The following is a 17,384-nucleotide window of genomic DNA, read 5'->3' as shown; positions in this document are numbered from 1 at the left end:
TTCCTTACATACACCTGTTTATATAAATTTACATATGTACATCGCACACATTTTCAAAGGCAACCACAGTTGCACACCTCTTCAGTCAAGTGCCAAATGTCATTAGACAAGACAATTTTCCCCAAACGAAATTACTATTCATCGCTGTGTACTTATCTTTCTGCAGACACAGCTTTTCGAATTTCTCTCGTTCGTCGGCTCCGAAGTGATGCCATGCTCAGTCTGCAATTGATACCCCAAACTGTAGCCCAAATTTGCTACAATGCGTCGCGTCGCCATCTTCTCATTCACTTTAATTTAACTCCGCTCTTCTACTTGAATTGAAATCTGACGATGCCAGAGTCGTTGACAATCTTCTTATGTCACCTGCAATTCCTTATTCCTTCTGTCCCCATAGTTATTTTTCATTTTTCTTCTTCTAATTCTCAAGCGCCAACTTTCTGCCGAGATTTTGTTAGCATTTCACTTACTTGTTCTACGAATTTGTAGCTGTTTTCTTTTGTTGCTGCATACGCTCTGTACTTGCGTTGTAAAATTTCTTCACCGTGGCTTCTCATCGATACAATTAAATATTTAAAATTTCAAAACAATCATATTGTTGCCTTTTCTCGTTTTCTTTTTTTTGTTTCTTTTCTGCATTGCTATTTAAACTTATTTCAGCTTTCATTATCCTCTTATTTCGCCTTAATGCTGGTGATTGCTGGTGTAAAGTGGCAATGCCGACGACGATTTGTATGACAGGAATGTACATAAATAGTTATTTCTGTCCGTTCTTTAATTTAACTTGAAATATGGAAATATTATTTCTTACAGTCTAGTGAATCTTTTGTAATGTCCCAACTTATACTGTTACAATTGCTTATTTTAAATTTGAGTAGACTTACTAGTCAAGAGCAACAACAAGATAAGATACAATATCATTTTTGGTTATAGTGAATTTTACTGTGAAAGTTCGTAAGCTAAAAAAATTACCTTAACAACTTGCAATAAACTTCCCATCAGGTAATTTCAAAGATTTTTAAGCAGAGTAAAAGCTCTCTCTGCCCATCGCTGATCTAGATAGGTATTAATTTGAGGTGGGGACTGCGAAGTTAATGTCAATTGTACCCACTTCTCTTCTCAACAATTCTGTTAGGCCTAAGGCCATCAAGAAGTTCAAAAGGTCATTATGGGGTAGAGAAGAAAATGGTGCTGACTCTATATTCTACTCTCATCTCGTGGAAATGGCATCACATTTGACTAGATGTCTCTATGGCTGAGTCACAGAACGGACAGAGATCTCCTAATTTGTGCAAGTGTTCTCGCAACCTGCAGTCTCCTACATAATTTTACAGGACATTGCATATAAGTCAAGAATGATAGAATGCAAGTTAGAGAATGCGAGAGTAAAGAATATTTAAAAAAAAAAAGAAGAGAAAGAAACGAATATATGTTGGGAATTTGTCCTACTCTTCAGCCACTTAAATTTGAACATACATTCGGTACAAGCACATTCGCTTAGGTATAACTCATCGGGAAATTTTCCTTTCTTTTAGTGCGTTTCCAGGTATAAAATTCCCATAGCCTTCCTCCCATGTGAAGTGGCATAAACATTGGTTAAAACATAAGTTTGGCTTCAACTGCTCGAATCAATTCTTTTCAATGTCTTATATGACCTGTCATTATTTTAAATGGTACATTTAAAACCATTTTATCTGAGTAAGTTTAAAATAAACTGGCACAACCCGCTTAAAAATATTTTATAAACAAAGCTTACCTAAAGTTCTCTCTTAAAAAGTATTTTAGAAATAAAGCTTCTTGAAACTTTCTCTTTTGAAAGCCATATCCGGACATTTTTGTAACTTGTCAATTATATAAATTTTGAACTTCCAAAGTGCCAACCAAAATTACTCCCAAGATAAAGCCTTTTGAACTTCTATCCAAATCAAATGTTTTCTTTAACTTGTTAATTAAATTAATTCTAAATTTCGAACAGGTTGTAAGCCGGGTAAAAATATAAATGTAGAAGAAAGCCTTATTAAAGCACTTTTAGTTGGCACCTGTGGGCAAATACTTATATTAAAAGGCTTCTAGTAACTGGTTAATTACATTTATTTCACCTTTATGATCAGATGGCAACCCTCTTCAAAAATAGTTTAGCAGTTAAACTTTCTTAAACCTCTCTCCTTTAGCACTCATATCAAAATATTTCATTTTACTTTGTTATCTGAATTGATTTTGANGTTGGCACCTGTGACCAAATACTTCTATTAAAATGCTTTTAGTAACTGGTTAATTACATTTATTTCACCTTTATGACCTCTTCAAAAATAGTTTAGCAATTAAGCTTTCTTAAACCTCTCTCCTGTAACACTCATATCAAAATATTTCATTTTACTTTGTTATCTGAATTGATTTTGAATTTCTAAACAGGTGGCAAGCCTCACCAAACATATTTTCGATATCTGTAATGGTTTCTTAAATATCTCCCGTTTGGTACCCATGTTAAAATATTTCGTTTAACTCGTTAGTAATATTTGTTTTGAATTTCTGAATAGGTGGCAACCCTTACTCAAATTACCATACTCTTTCTTGTCCTCTTTTACATTTGTATAAGTTCATCGCTTTTGAACCTAACATTTTTGTAAAATATTTTCACTTCAACATTTCCGTATTAAAAAGTGTCTCTTACTGCAAATAAGTAGCAATTTTCATGAAAAGATTCACCTTATTGCTTTAAGCAATCTGTCACCTAAAATGCTTTCAACTCGGCCAAATGTCGTACTTTCATTAACCGATTCCACTTTGTCCAACGAATTAACAAATTTTCTGTTAAGTTAATTTGTTTGGTAAGCAAAAAGGTGTTAGTGAGGCCACTTCAAAGGCATACGAGCTTAATCGAGGCGGCCTTCTACGCTCCCCAAGGCCGCCACTACTGTGTCACTTGTCACCTTTAGCTCGCTGTGCTTTCAGTTTATTTAATGGCTGAAATGGAAAAAGTTTCATGTTCTAAGCGGTGCGAAAGCGACTTCAACGTTCGCTTACCTGTCAACTTTTCATCAACATCGCCGTTGAAGAAGAATAAATATAAGAGATGAAGGCTAGTAATTCCGAAGGCATGCGAGCGTAAACTTTTAAGTAACTGCATTTATAAATAACTACTAACAAGCTAACTTGTGGGTGTGATAAATGAAATTGTGTTTATGTGTTAATATTTTGTTGCTGTTGGGTTATCTTTGGCAGTATCAGCCTGTCGGCATTGATTAATTCACTTTCAAATATCTTTAGACTTTAGACTTTTTGAAGAGATAATTCAAACAAATTAACACAGATTTCTTTTTCTTTGTTGAGGGGTGATTGTGCTAAGATAGTAAACACAAAAGTCTTCCAAAAAAAATGGTGTCTCATTTACCACTCGTAGTGAAAATCAATTTTTGGGAGATTCAGCACTCGATATCTTAATTGGTTACGAATTATAAAACCTCCAATACCACGAAACTCGGGTACATTACACATTTCTCTCCCACTTTTCAAAACAGTATTGACTTATTTGCCCATTAAGTATCTATTTATCGAATCAATTTTCCAACTATCAACCATTAGGCCTTGCCTTTTTGCGCAACTGAAATGGCTATTCAGTATTTNTAATAGTTTAGCAATTATGCACATATGAAACCCATATTAAGATATTTTATTTTATTTGTTACATTTTATTTTGAATTTCTTAACACATGGCAATCACTTAAACAAATTTGTTGCAAGTGAAGCTTTTTCAAACATCTCTCGTTTGACACTCATATCAAAAAATTCATTTTGATTTGTAAGTACTATTGATTTTGAATTTTTTAATAGGTGGCAAACCCTGCCAAATATATTTTCGATATAAAGTTTTCTTAAACACCTCCCGTTCGATACCCGTATTAAAATATTTCGTTTCATTTACTTATTAAATTTGTTTTTCTAATTTTTGTACACATTTAATACCCGTAACATATGTATTGGATTATACTTATTATATAAAGTTACTTTCCCTTATTTAACAGGTGGTAACCCTTTGCGAAATTATTTCTAAATAAATCGTTATTAACCCTTCCGTTTGATACCCACGTTTTTGTAATATCTTATCTACTTTTAAAATTAATTGATTTTAACTTCAAAAAAGGTGGCAACCCTCCTCAAAAAATATCCTATGCACTTATCCAGGTTATTCATTCTGTGTGTGCCAAATTTCATTGAAATTCATTAAGACAGTTTAGCGTGAAAGAGCAGCAAACATTGTCACACACTCGCACTCTCACTTACAAACTTTCACATTTACATATAATATCAAGCGTATCTTTCCAGTACGAAATTATGAAGTGGAAAACTTTGAAAAAATCTCTTCCTCTGTCAAATTTTTCAAAACCTTTTTTGATTACCATACTCTCTCTTGTACTCTTTTACATATGTATAAGTTGATCGCCTTTGACCCTAACATTTTTGTAATATATTTTCACTTAAACATTTCCGTACTAAAAAAAATTTTTCGTTCTGCAAATAAGTACCAATTTTCATGAAAAGATTCACCTTATTGCTTTAAGCAATCTGTCACCTAAAATGCTTTCAACTCGGCCAAATGTCGTACTTTCATTAACAGCTTCCACTTTATCCAACGAATTAACAAATTTTCTGTTAAGTTAATTTGTTTGGTAAGCAAAAAGGTGTTAGTGAGGCCACTTCAAAGGCATACGACCTTAATCGAGGCTGCCTTCTATGCTCCCCAAGGCCGCCACTACTGTGTCACTTGTCACCTTTAGCTCGCTGTGCTTTCAGTTTATTTAATGGCTGAAATGGAAAAAGTTTTATGTTCTAAGCGGTGCGAAAGGGACTTCAACGTTCGCTTACCTGTCAACTTTTCATCAACATCGCCGTTGGAGAAGAATAAATATAAGAGATGAAGGTTAGTAATTCCGAAGGCATGCGAGCGTAAACTTTTAAGTAACTGCAGTTATAAATAACTACTAACAAGCTAACTTGTGGGTGTGATAAATGAAATTGTGTTTATGTGTTAATATTTTGTTGCTATTGGGTTATCTTTGGCAGTTTCAGCCTGTCGGCATTGATTAATTAACTTTCAAATATCTTTAGACTTTAGACTTTTTGAAGAGATAATTCAAATAAATTAACACAGATTTTTTGTTTTCTTTGTTGAGGGGTGATTGGGCTAAGATAGTAAACACAAAAGTCTTACAAAAAAAGCTGTCTCATACTCTTGGTGAAAATCTATTTTGGGGGATTCAGCACTCGATATCTTACAGCGCTTAATTGGTTACGAATGTATTCTACATATTAATCATAAAACCTCCAATACCCCGAAACTCGTGTACATTACACTTTTCTCTCCCACTTTTCAAAACAGTATTGACTTATTTGCCCATTAAGTATCTATTTATTGTATCAATTTTCCAAAAATGAACCATTAGGCCTTGCCTTTTTGCGCAACTGAAATGGCTATTCAGTATTTAAATTGCAATTATTTGCGATTACTTTTAGATCTCTCCCACTTTTCAAAAGAGTATTGACTTATTTGCCTATTAGGTACTTATGGAATCAATTTTCCAACTATCAACCATTAGGCCTTGCCTTTTTGCGCCACTGAAATGGCGATCCAGTATTTAAATTGCAATTATTTGCGATTACTTTTCAATTTGCAAAACCGATTCATTTGTCAACAAATTGTCGTACTTTTGTCCAATTAACTTGCCATTTCCTACGCAGCCTTGCCATAGTTTCATTTAATAAACTTAACGTCTACCCGTGGCGCTGTATAAAAGCCATCCATCGCATCAGCCGGCTTACAGGCAGCGCATAAAACCCGTTACAAGTGCATATAACAAGCAAGCGCGCAAGTCAACAGCGGAAGAGCAAGCCATAAAATTCAACAGGATCAGCGCGATGAAATGCTGTTGCCACCGCATACGCACGTTAGCACTTTGTTGCAGCTTTTAAGTAAGTTAACTACGTAGTCGTCCCATCAGTCGACTGCTGAAAATAAATGCTGGACTGTTAACACCAAATTTACGTACTACCTGCAACTTGAATGCGGCAACTTTACATCATAGCGGCGAGATTACTTACTACCTCACTCATTCGCCACTGCCACTGTCATACTCCCACTCACATATATATTCTTTTTTGTTTTTTCTCTTGCAGTCCAAAGGTATTTCGCTCAACTTACCTCCGTCTTGATTGTTCATGATGGGGTGAGGGAGAACGGTGTCGGAACTGCCTTGCAGCAAGAGTACCTTGAGGCAGTGCAGTTGGCATTCCGCAATCTGTCACAGCAAGGGCACTTAATTGGTCTGCAATGGATTGATGTCAGTCAACTGAATAGGAGAAGCAACAGCAGCGGCAGCAGCAGCAGCAGCAGTTGCATCGGAAGCAAAGCCCAGAATGTCAGCCGCAGTAACAGCAAATGCACAGGCACCAACAACGACGATGGCGATGACTACGACGATGAATTGGAGCTGCATTTGCTACGCGCCGTTAACCACGTGACCGAGGTATGTATGTATGTATCTGTGCCGCATGACAGTCACTACACGCTTCCTTGCCAAACAACGGTAATAAAATATGCTCGGCTGTAACATTCAGTCACCAATTACGCATTTATGGCCTTTCTGATAAAATTATACATGCGTACATATATGTACATACATACGTGTACATGCATTCAGGTAAATTTAGCTTTCACCAGCGCCCACTCGTGCATTACTTCAGCTTGCATGCAAACGTATAGTACATATTTGGAAACCGCGTTTTTATTTTCTTTACTTTTATATTTATTTTTGGTATTTCGCTAAATGCGTGTTGTTGCAGGGCTTCATCACCATTCTACCGGGCAATGTGCGTTTCCTGCATGCCCGTTACTATGCAACACGTAACGCTGATCTACGTCTCAAAGATAAATTTTATCTGTTCTTGTGCGAACATGAAAATCCAGCGGATTTGCTTTCTACAGAAATATTGCAATGTAAGTGAATGCTGCAGTTAACCGTACATATGTACAAAAATAGGTGCACGTCAGAGGTCTGTATAAATCCATTTAAAACGGCGCATCATCCATTCATCTGCAAAATGAATGACTGAGTTTGACTTTGATTTTTATTAGAATTTGGATGGTAATCTGTTTTGGTAATGGAGTCGGATAAAAGACACAATTGTTGTTTGTTGCATGCAAGAAAATTTATCTTAATCTTAATTTTAAACTTAATCCTGATTTTAGTCTAAAGCTTAATCTTTATCTTAATCTTAATCCTTATTTTAATTGTAATTTTATTCTTAATCGTAATTTTAATCTTAGTCTTAATCTTAAACTTATACTCAATTTTAATCTTAATCTCAATGCCAATCTTAATCTTAATTTTAATCTTTATCTCAATGCCAATCCCAATCTTAATCTTAATCTAAATATTAATTTTGATCCTAATATTAATTGTAATCTTAAACTTAACCTTAATCTTAATTACAATATTAATATAAACCTTAAAATTAATGTTAGTCTTTATCTTTAACTTCTTCATTTTAATCTTAATCTATATCTTAGTATTAATCTTATTAGTAAGCTTTATCTTGATCATCTCTTTAGCCGTACTAAGAGGCCCATTTTGATACCGTAGTAAATGCATCCTTATTCGCAGATATACCTTGCCCCATTCATATGTCCTTGGGTTAAACTTAGGAAGGCATAGGCCTGAAAATCTTATCTGCAATGCTTTTCCTTATTCTATAACCCCTAAGTGGAAGGGAGCATTCACGCACTGCCGCTTGAGATGAGTTGCATTGATGTTGTGCTTATAGCACCAGTGATACCGAATCGGACCAGTCATTTTAGCTTGTTGAGCTTGTCATACGTGGACTTCACTTTAGTGTTGTACCACCAGACGGGCGCACTATAGGTTAGCATGCGCTTCGAGGTAATATCGTAGGATGCGCTTGGAGGTAGCTTCTCCACATTAGCTTCCGGCAAGTTCATATGGGGGCACTGTTTTCTTGAATAGCTTTGACGAAGTACCGATCCCATTGGAGCTTGTCATCAAGGATAACTTCCAGATATTTGACTTCTTTAGATAAGTATACTTTTTTGTGAGCATCATTTTTTTTTTTAATTTTACTTTACTCTGCTCTTTGGTAACACTTTAGCTGGTCCCCTGATCCTTTCCGCACGCTGCGGATATAAGAGACCGTTCGTTCCTATCAATGTAACAGTAGATACCTCCACGTATAGCATGCGCTGAAAAGCGGTATTAAAAAGGGCAGTGGATTTACAGGTCCCTTTTGGAGAAAAGTTGGGAAGATACTATCTACCATGTGCTTTGAAAGACACTATGGCAGTTACATCCCATCGAAAAGGGTGAAGATGGTAAAATTTTTGCTCGGTAGTAAGCAATCAGAAAAATGCGCTTCGGCTAGCAAGTTGATAGGAGGAAGGACGCCTCGGATCTTTTCAGGAGCGTTTGTGAGGGCTCTATGGGTTCTCGCACTTCCTGCAAGGTCCATCGATTCCTGTACAGAAGTAAACCCATGAGTTCCTTTTGGAGCCAATCTCACAGTAAATTGGTATATCTCGCGAGTCCTATTCTTTATTTTCTCTCAACTAACTATTTAATGCGTTATTATACTCTAGTCTTGACCCATCGGCTAGAGAGAATTTTGTTTTATTAGTTACTGCAGCATAACGGTTATTGACTTTCCCCCTTACATAACCGAATGGGGCCACGCATCCCCATCTATTCTGCTAGGTCACCAAATGTATATACTAAGTTTACAACATTTATTTTATTAAACCTGTACCAGCAAACGGCTGTTTCAATACTTTCCGCTCCTTCACTTAGTAAATACTATATTCCCAATTTTATTTCAGTTTACCCTCATCACTTAATGGTTACACCGGAAATACCTACAGCAGTGCAATCGGCCAACAAACAGCGTAAAACCGAGAAGTCACTTAAAAGTACGCTTGCAAAAATGCCCAATACATCAGCAACAAAAGTAAGCCACAAGCGCTCCACCAGTAAGCCAGCACCTGCTTTATCTCCATCCATGTCGAACATTGTCACATCGCCGCTGTTACCCGCCGCTTACCGCAACAACAGCATCCAACTGTGGACACAAAAGTACATTGGTACCAATGGAAATTTGAATGTACTGCTGCTGGACGTATTCTGGCCAAACGAAACTTTTGCACGGAATGTCGAACTTTTCCCCAACAAACTTAACAACATGGAAGGACGCACAATACATGTTGGCACCACTACCTACATACCGTATGTGGTGTCTAATTATGTGGTATGTAATTTCCAGTTAAGTCTTTATTTATGTATATACTTACTCGTCGTCGTACATCCGTCGTGCGCGGTGTGTGGTGTGTCGGTTCGAGAAGTAAGCGTGCAGTAAGTTGGTTAAGTGCAGGGGCGTATATAATCCGCTTGGATAGATTGCAAGTGGGCGGCAGGAGTGTGGAAATTAAAATGTAAATACATGTTAGGGGCGACGCATGGTAGGAGTGTTGTCAAGTTGTTTGCTGAGATTGTTTGTATAATGTTGTGCGAGATAAGTGCAGCAGTAATTCCAGCATTGACAAGTTGAAAAGTTTTATTCACACTCAATTGTTGACTTAACAAGTATGTAGGCATGTACATACATATATCAGTATGTACGTACATGCGTATGTCCTTGCGTGCGTACCAGAGAACACGTGTAAGTGCTTGTAGCTATTTGCCTCAACTTGTTTATTATTGGCTTATGTGTTTATTTTGTTTATTCGACTATGCTGACTTAACTACTACTGATGTGCTTACGAACTTATACATTTATGTACATATGTACATATATACAGACATTTATGTATGCTTTCTGTGACCTCGTTAAGTCTACAACTCGGTCGATTTAAATTACTTATGTTCTCTAATTTAATTGCTAATCCAATTGGGTGCATTGTTGTTACAGTTGTATGCCATGCAAACGATTATGGTCTACCTAAATAAAGTTGGTCAGCAGATGAGTTTTTGATGGCTCATTAAACATTAGACGTTATGTTATGTGTTGCTTATACGCTTAGGCGTTGTTGTAGTTTTGTAATTGTTTGTTTAATAGGCAGACTTCAACTTTCCTAAGCCTCTCAAAGATGTACACATACCTGAATTTAAGTTTTGTGAAAAATAATCGATATTTTAGCAATATTTCTAAATGTATTATTATAAATATACACATACACAGTAGCGGCCCCAACAATCCGGGCAGTGTTAATGTAAAATTAATTAAATAAATTTTCGCACATTTTTGTCGGGGTTTTTGGGGTCACTGACTAAGAATCCGATGTTAGATTTACGAAATTCAAGATTGCCAATCAGTGATGGCAGTTACCAAAATTTAAGTGTTTGAGAATATCATTGAAAAGTAGTATTCAGTAGATTTCGGGGGTGTAGACTATGAATATCTATAGTGTCAGATTTGCCATCTTGTTTAAATCGGTTGTTTATGAAATTTTTACTTGATATCATATTTCTATTAATTGCTCATCGTTGTAAAGTATTAAGAAATCCTACATTGATATATACATATATAACTATTTTTATGTATCATAAGCTTTTCAAGCAAGTTCATTTGTCTGAAAACGACAATATTATTGAAGATTTCATTTCTTCAAAAAAATGTTGCCCTTCCCCGGTGCAAACTGTGTTTGATGTTACACTCAACCCTGTAAAAGCGCATGTTTTTGCCTTCTTGCCTTTGTCTAGCTCATGCATTTCATAATATTGTCGTTTTAAGCCACCAACTGATTTCAAGGGCAACCAAAGGACAAAGCTTCAAAGGGCAGAGAACGAGCCTTTTTTTGCCTTGCCAGAGTGTGACATTTTAAGAAACGAACACAAAATTGTCTCACCTTTTGCCTTTAATTTAGAATCGAACACGAAAAGAGAAAGGGGCAATCAGAAGGCGTAATTTTTTGTTAGAAACGTAATCACATGTGTCAGAAAAATAATCCCCATGTCAAATTATAAATTTTCTGCAAGAATAATCTTAACCCATTTTCATTAAGCAACAGCCAACTACTAATAATTTTGTAAGAGTTCACCACTACACATATATAATACGAGGGTAACCCTGAAAGTCCCCTGAAAAACATAGAAAAAATTGTATTTGATTGCAAGATTTGCGACCTAACAAACATAACTACATACATACATACGTATAGAGTTAAGTAAAAGCTTGCAAAAAGACTTATTGTTTTCTATATATTCGCCTTTGAGATCCACACACTTTCGCTTATGAAAAAGCCAGTTGTCGAAACATGGTTTCTGAATACCTCAACCGGCCTCTTCAGATGTTGAAAAGCGCGAACCGCGCATTTTGTTCTTAACAAACGGGAACAGAAAGTAATCATTAGGCTATAGATCAGATGAATATGGACAACAAGTCATTATTTTGACTTTTTCTCCCTTCAATATTCTGTTTCGTGTACCATGGGAGAGGCAGCATTGTCGTGGTGAAGAATAACTTCGGACAGCAAAGCAAATTATTGTGTACAATTCTGAATCACTTTAGTTTTCCTCGATCCTTTAGGGTGCGTTCACATAGAAAGCCGAGCGGCGCTGAGCGAAGCAATGTGGAACAAGGCGAAGCTGCTGGTGCTCACACTGAATGAAGGGAAACGGAGCTTTTCTGATGGACTTGGCTGGAAACATACCCCAAAAATTACCGTCAATGAAACGCGGCAAAAAGTTTGCTGTATGAACACTTTCATATAGCTTCAGCAATTTAAAAGCTTCACTTAGCTCGGAACAGGTTCGCTCGGCTCAGCTCCGCTTTCTGTGTGAACGTACCCTAAGAGCAACAATAGCAAATGGCCTAGTTTTATAGAAGAAAAAATCGATAATTTTTTTTTTAACTGATCCGTAAGTGAATCACTTTAGTTGGGCTCGGTTTGAGACACCCAGCCAGTGGAATGTTGGTTTGTTTTTTGGCCTCATATGTATGTCTTGAACCTATTTCACCCACGTATTACGGTACTATCTATAACCGTTTGCAGATGCAGCATTGATGTTTTCCGCAACAACAGCAGTTAATGGCCGACCTTCGCGGAATTCATCATCCACAAAAATACTGCCTAATGGCCGTTTCTGCTAACTTTCACATTTTCCATCGTAATAAGAAATTAATATGTAATTAAAATACATCTTTTGGGTATTAAAGTTGGTTGGATAGGTCTCGAATATTAAGCTTGGCAAATATATTGCCCAGGCGCTCTTTATCTTGGGAGTGTGCGTTTTAAGTTTCTTACTACTGAATTTATTTATTTTTTATTTTTTATACGCCCTATAAACATTTTAGCGAACGTTCGAAAAGTACCTTCGATATCCAATGTGCATATCGAACTGAGAACGAACTCGTAACCAACCTTGGTTTTCCAACGTTCAGAGTAAATTTGAAATACACTCGAAATGGGTTCGAAAAAAAATTAAAACCATAGTAACAAGAGAGAAAGTGAAATCTAGCTCATTCTCGAAGGAAAATATAAGAAAATCGCTCTCTCACAATAAAATTTCAATTCGATAATGGGCTGGATTTCGAATTCATAACGAAGGGAAAATACATTGGATAACGCAGGTGCCGTTTTGCTGGAGAATGCCTTAGTTCTCGAATCGAATACTAACCTATTGCACATTCGTTATCGAAGGTAAGACTCGAAAAAAAGATTGGTTTTCCAATCATATTCGAATTGCTAACCAAGCCAAATGTTTATTGGGCGGTCTAATGATCGTACATATACACATGTATGTATGTATTTAGGACACAGATGTCTGTCTATTCTAATAAGACTATGAAAATGCTTGTTTATTAGCCACCTGGTACCGGCAACGTCGACGCCTTAGATTCGAACGAATTCAATCGCACAGTATTATTCATAGGCTCCGAAGCCGAGATATTAACAACCTTTTGCGATTTTCGGAATTGTCATCTGCGCGTAAGACCATGTAAGTACAAATTGTAATAAAGTTATTCTTTTTAACTTATAGACTCGTAGCAATTAACAAGCTTTTATAAGATTATAATTGTTTAAGTTTGCTGTTTGTTTTAGTTTTGACAAGCCGAAATTTGTAGATTTTCAAGTTAAAGAGTACGTAGCACATCCGTTCTCAATACATCGGACCTTAAAATTTACCATCTCAGTCTAGTGAAGGCCAAGAAGCTATAGAGTAAAAACTCTCATCATTCAAAAAAGAAGTAGGTACTTAATGAACGACGACCAAAACGCCACTAGATACGCTGATTTGATGTTCACGCCATTATTTGGCCTGAGCCATCCAGCTAAAATTCCATTTTCATCCTAGGAGCCGTCGATATCGACTGTTATTATCGAGCCCCCGAAAAAATCTTTCTTTGCTTTCCATTGCTCTCTTATAGGAAAGCTAACATAGCAGCTTCTTCGAAAAAAGGACACCACCGTTCAAGGGTGTTGCTCCGACATCCACTTTAACAACTATCTGTGCCTGTAATTCTGGTTTTCGTACCAAAATCATTACTTCCACTTGGATCCCGAAATCCAGTGGCAGCAGCTGCCTAACACTTACCTCCCATCAAAATCAGCAGATACTTCCAGAAGTGTTGGGGAGTACTAAAGGAACTGTCTACCAACACCTTTGAAGTAATATACTCTTGACAGTGCTCTTCAGTCTCTTTATTATGTAGGACATCGTATTGATTTGCCTTAAGCTCTTTGCTGGCGCATTATCACCCTTCCCCGGCTTTGGAACGACGGCCATAGTAACTTTCCATCAAAGAGTAGAAGTATGGCCAAATAATAGGCAGGCCTTAAAACCTCTCATTAGAGCTCCTATAAATCTAAATCGCCCATGCTTTAGCTTCTTCAAAAAAAAACAATCTTGGTAAAGTGACTTAAAGTCGTCAAACGAGACTAGGAAAACCTCACTGGCGCCTCAGTTACCGGCCGTGATGATATGCACCAGCTCTTCGCGCCGTGCTATCCCCCTCCATATCTTTGCCTAAGTCATAAAAGAGCCTATTATCTGGAAAACAAGTTGGCAAAGAGTGTTGCAAGCGTTTAACAGCTGCTATGTAGTGTAAGATGCATCCGATTATCTGATAGAGTCAAGCCCGATCGCTAGGTCGTTTTGATGTACCCTACACAGCATGGCACCTTTATGTTATCGGCAGTTCAGAAGTCTCTATAAGAGCTTAATTTTTACTCTTACATTCCTTATGCACATACCAGTCTTCTTTTCCTTTTTAAAGATAGTATCTCTAAAATGCCAAATTTTAATAGCTTTAATATTAGTTTTTCCATGAAATCCATATCTTCTTCAGATGGCGCTGATAACTGGGGTTACATTTATGAGAACCAAAGCTCAGTGGGTATGTTGGGGGACCTCTATATACAGGACTTCGAAGTGGCTATCGGTTGCATTTACAACTGGTACAATAGCATCACTGAAGTTTCATACACAATAGCGCGATCGTCGGTTGCCGTATTGGGACCAGCGCCAGCGTAAGTGTAATAATATAAATGAGTCGTTTATTTGGAAAGTGGCATAAGTCACTACTTCACACCTCTTGTGCTTAAATGGGCAGTAATGGACATAAAGTAGTCGATCATTTACGCACAAAAGGTGTGAAGTGACTTATGCCACTTTCAAAATAAATGGCTCAAATAAGCTAAAAATCACATAACCCGTATAAATAGTAATAGAAACTCAATTAAAAGTCAATAATAACTTAGCGAATATCCCATTTCAGTCTATTCCCGGCATGGCGTGCTAACATAATCCCATTTAGTAGCAGTCTTTGGATTTTCATAATGTTTACCATTTTACTTTGCGCCTTTGTTATGTATTTCATACGACTTATTTCTTTCACAATGAAAAATCGACGTAAGAATCAAGTGCGGAATTTTCCCCATAAAAGTGCATTTGGTCACGCATTATTGGATATGTTTGCGGTATTTATACAACAACCATCGGGACCTACAAGGTAAGCAGTTTTAATTTTCGTCAGTTAGTATTTTAATCTACATATTACTACACGCGAAATTTACCTTTTTTCCCCCTCCTATAATTATGTTATTTTTTTTTGGTATCTTTTGTGTGATGCATTTTTCACAAATGCTTAACGAGTTGTAAGTAAAAACATGATAATTTTTGAAAACTAAAAGTTAGCTATATTTCTAGAGTGCATGTTTTTTGTGCGATTTCAAAAATTGTCATGACAGTTTTTGTATCAAATTTGATGAAGATTGGTGAAGTGGCCACGCAAAAAAAAAATTATGAAAAAATAATTTTCACTTAAGATCCATTGAAAATATCATTTTTGAATATATATTTAAAAATTCGTTAACGGCACTGGCCCAAATTTTTTATAAAAGGTAAAATTACATAAATATAATTAATTTAAAGGTGAGCGACACAAAAGCACACGATTCCGAAGGTTTTCCCACATCCCTACCAGAAAAGGCCTTTTTTCCTGACCTCTTCACTAACGCACTAAAATATACACCAATATACAAGGTTTATATATAAGAGGTTACGCAATGCGAAGGTCCGTTAAGCTGATGCCAGATAAAAATTTGTGGCTTTGCGTGACATTTATAACTTTGCAAGCAAAGCGCCAGATGCAAAAGTTATAGCTTTGCGTTGCAGCTGCAACGATCTATGTGGCGTGCTTTGTGCATTTTCATACAATTCAACTTATCTGTCAAAGCGAATCTGTCACGCAAAGAGAAGTAAGCGTTTTATCTGCAAATCAGCTAAGTAGCTGGGCGACAACAACAGCCAAAATAACAAGCAGCGAAAACCACTAGCAGCGTACAAAAACATTAAATTGAGGTGAATTTAGGTGATTTTTAACCAATTGTGATCGATAGCTTACTCAAAAATACATTTACAGTTAATTTTAACCAAGTTTTTACCGATGCCTTCATGTCGAGAATGCCACAAAACCAGATTTTTACAGCAGACAATTTTCGTGAAATATTCTCTTAAACTCGCTATATCTCAGACGCCAATTGTAACGAAGCGTTTTTCCCTGTTTCTATGCTGGGTCATACTCGCCGTGCCCAGGGTCAGTTACAATAAATTTATTTTGGAGGGCCTTTGCAAACAGTACTGTATTTAAATATGCTTATCCTCTACAAATTTGGTATGTATTTCTTATTTTCTACAAACACCCGCAGTCGCGAGAGGTCGGCGCTATTCTGTCTGTCGACGCGCTGCTTCTGGATGACATCGACGCAATTCTGTTGGCGTTCTGTTGCAGGGCGACGTCGGCGTAGCTCTGCCGACGCTCTGCTGATGTGCAAACGGGCGTCACCGTCACGTTGGTTCACGGCGGACTGCGGTGTGGCGGCGTTCTACCTTTGAACAGCCAAGCCTTGTATCGAAAACTGTTTACAAGTCAAGTGCATAGAAGTAATCTACGTGCAATTATAAAAAAAAATTCCGTACAAGCCAAATTTCAAAAATACGTTTATTTTCCTTAGTATCGAACCTAGATCCCACTTAGTGTTAGTACACTCAGCTATGGTGGCTGCAGACGATAAATATTTCGTTAGTTGACGATGTCGTAGTATTCGTAGTACATATTTTGTTGGCATAAATGTAATCTGTGCAGTAATTCTTTTACTTTCCTATAGTTTACGCACATTCGCCGGTCGCTTCTTTCTGGCGACTATTCTCTGTGCCACCATCACATTGGAGAATACCTACAGCGGTCAATTGAAATCCATACTAACTGTACCGCTTTTCTCCGAGGCTGTTGATACTATAGAGAAATGGTCTAAAACCGATTGGCCTTGGAGTACACCATCCATTATATGGATACAATCAGTGGAAAATTCCAATATTGAGAAAGAACGAGTAATGGCCAAGAAATTCGTTGTGCATGACTATGATTTTCTCTACAATGCTAGCTTTCGTTCCGACTATGGACTGGGCATCGAGCGCCTAATGAGTGGCGCTTTCACTTTCGGAAAATATATAACTATACCTGCGCTGGAAACGAGGATTGTGCGTTCATTTTGTTTTTTTTTTTTACTTATTTGGTATTTCAGATTCGAGATTTGTTTGGACTTTATTACAATTTTAGGTGACGAAGGATGATTTGTATTTCGATTGGACACGTGCCGTAGCCATAAAAGGTTGGCCGTTAATGCCACTCTTCGATAAACACTTACTTGCCTTTCTAGAGGCGGGTCTTTATGTGTACTGGGAAAGGCAGGTAAGATTAGGGAGAATTAAGTAGATATTTGGCACTAAAAACTTAATCATTTTAATTGATAACGAAACTGTCTTAACTCTAGGTAACACCCAAATATTTGGATCGTAAAACACAGGAAATCATTATGAATTTAG

The 17,384-nt window shown here is 36.9% G+C and overlaps 1 protein-coding gene across 1 annotated transcript; it reads left to right on the top strand.

Moving 5' to 3' along the window:
- Nucleotides 1–5,918: 5,918 nt before the first annotated feature.
- On the top strand, nt 5,919–17,380 carry Ir92a (Ionotropic receptor 92a; the record flags this gene model as incomplete). The annotated part of the gene is made up of 11 exons (XM_017633637.1): nt 5,919–5,967; nt 6,172–6,521; nt 6,838–6,991; nt 8,882–8,971; nt 9,041–9,306; nt 12,863–12,995; nt 14,347–14,527; nt 14,776–15,009; nt 16,667–17,039; nt 17,119–17,250; nt 17,333–17,380. Coding segments are annotated over exons 1-11 (2,010 nt in total), but the record flags the coding sequence as incomplete, so codon positions are not given.
- Between the last annotated feature and the right edge of the window lie 4 nt (nt 17,381–17,384).

The sequence above is a fragment of the Rhagoletis zephyria genome, unplaced genomic scaffold (genome assembly GCF_001687245.7).
Source record: "Rhagoletis zephyria isolate East Lansing unplaced genomic scaffold, Rhagoletis_zephyria_1.1 Rzeph_scaffold_11996, whole genome shotgun sequence".
NCBI lineage: Eukaryota > Metazoa > Arthropoda > Insecta > Diptera > Tephritidae > Rhagoletis > Rhagoletis zephyria.
Note: the sequence above shows the minus strand (reverse complement) of the source record. Positions and strands in the feature narration are given on the sequence as shown.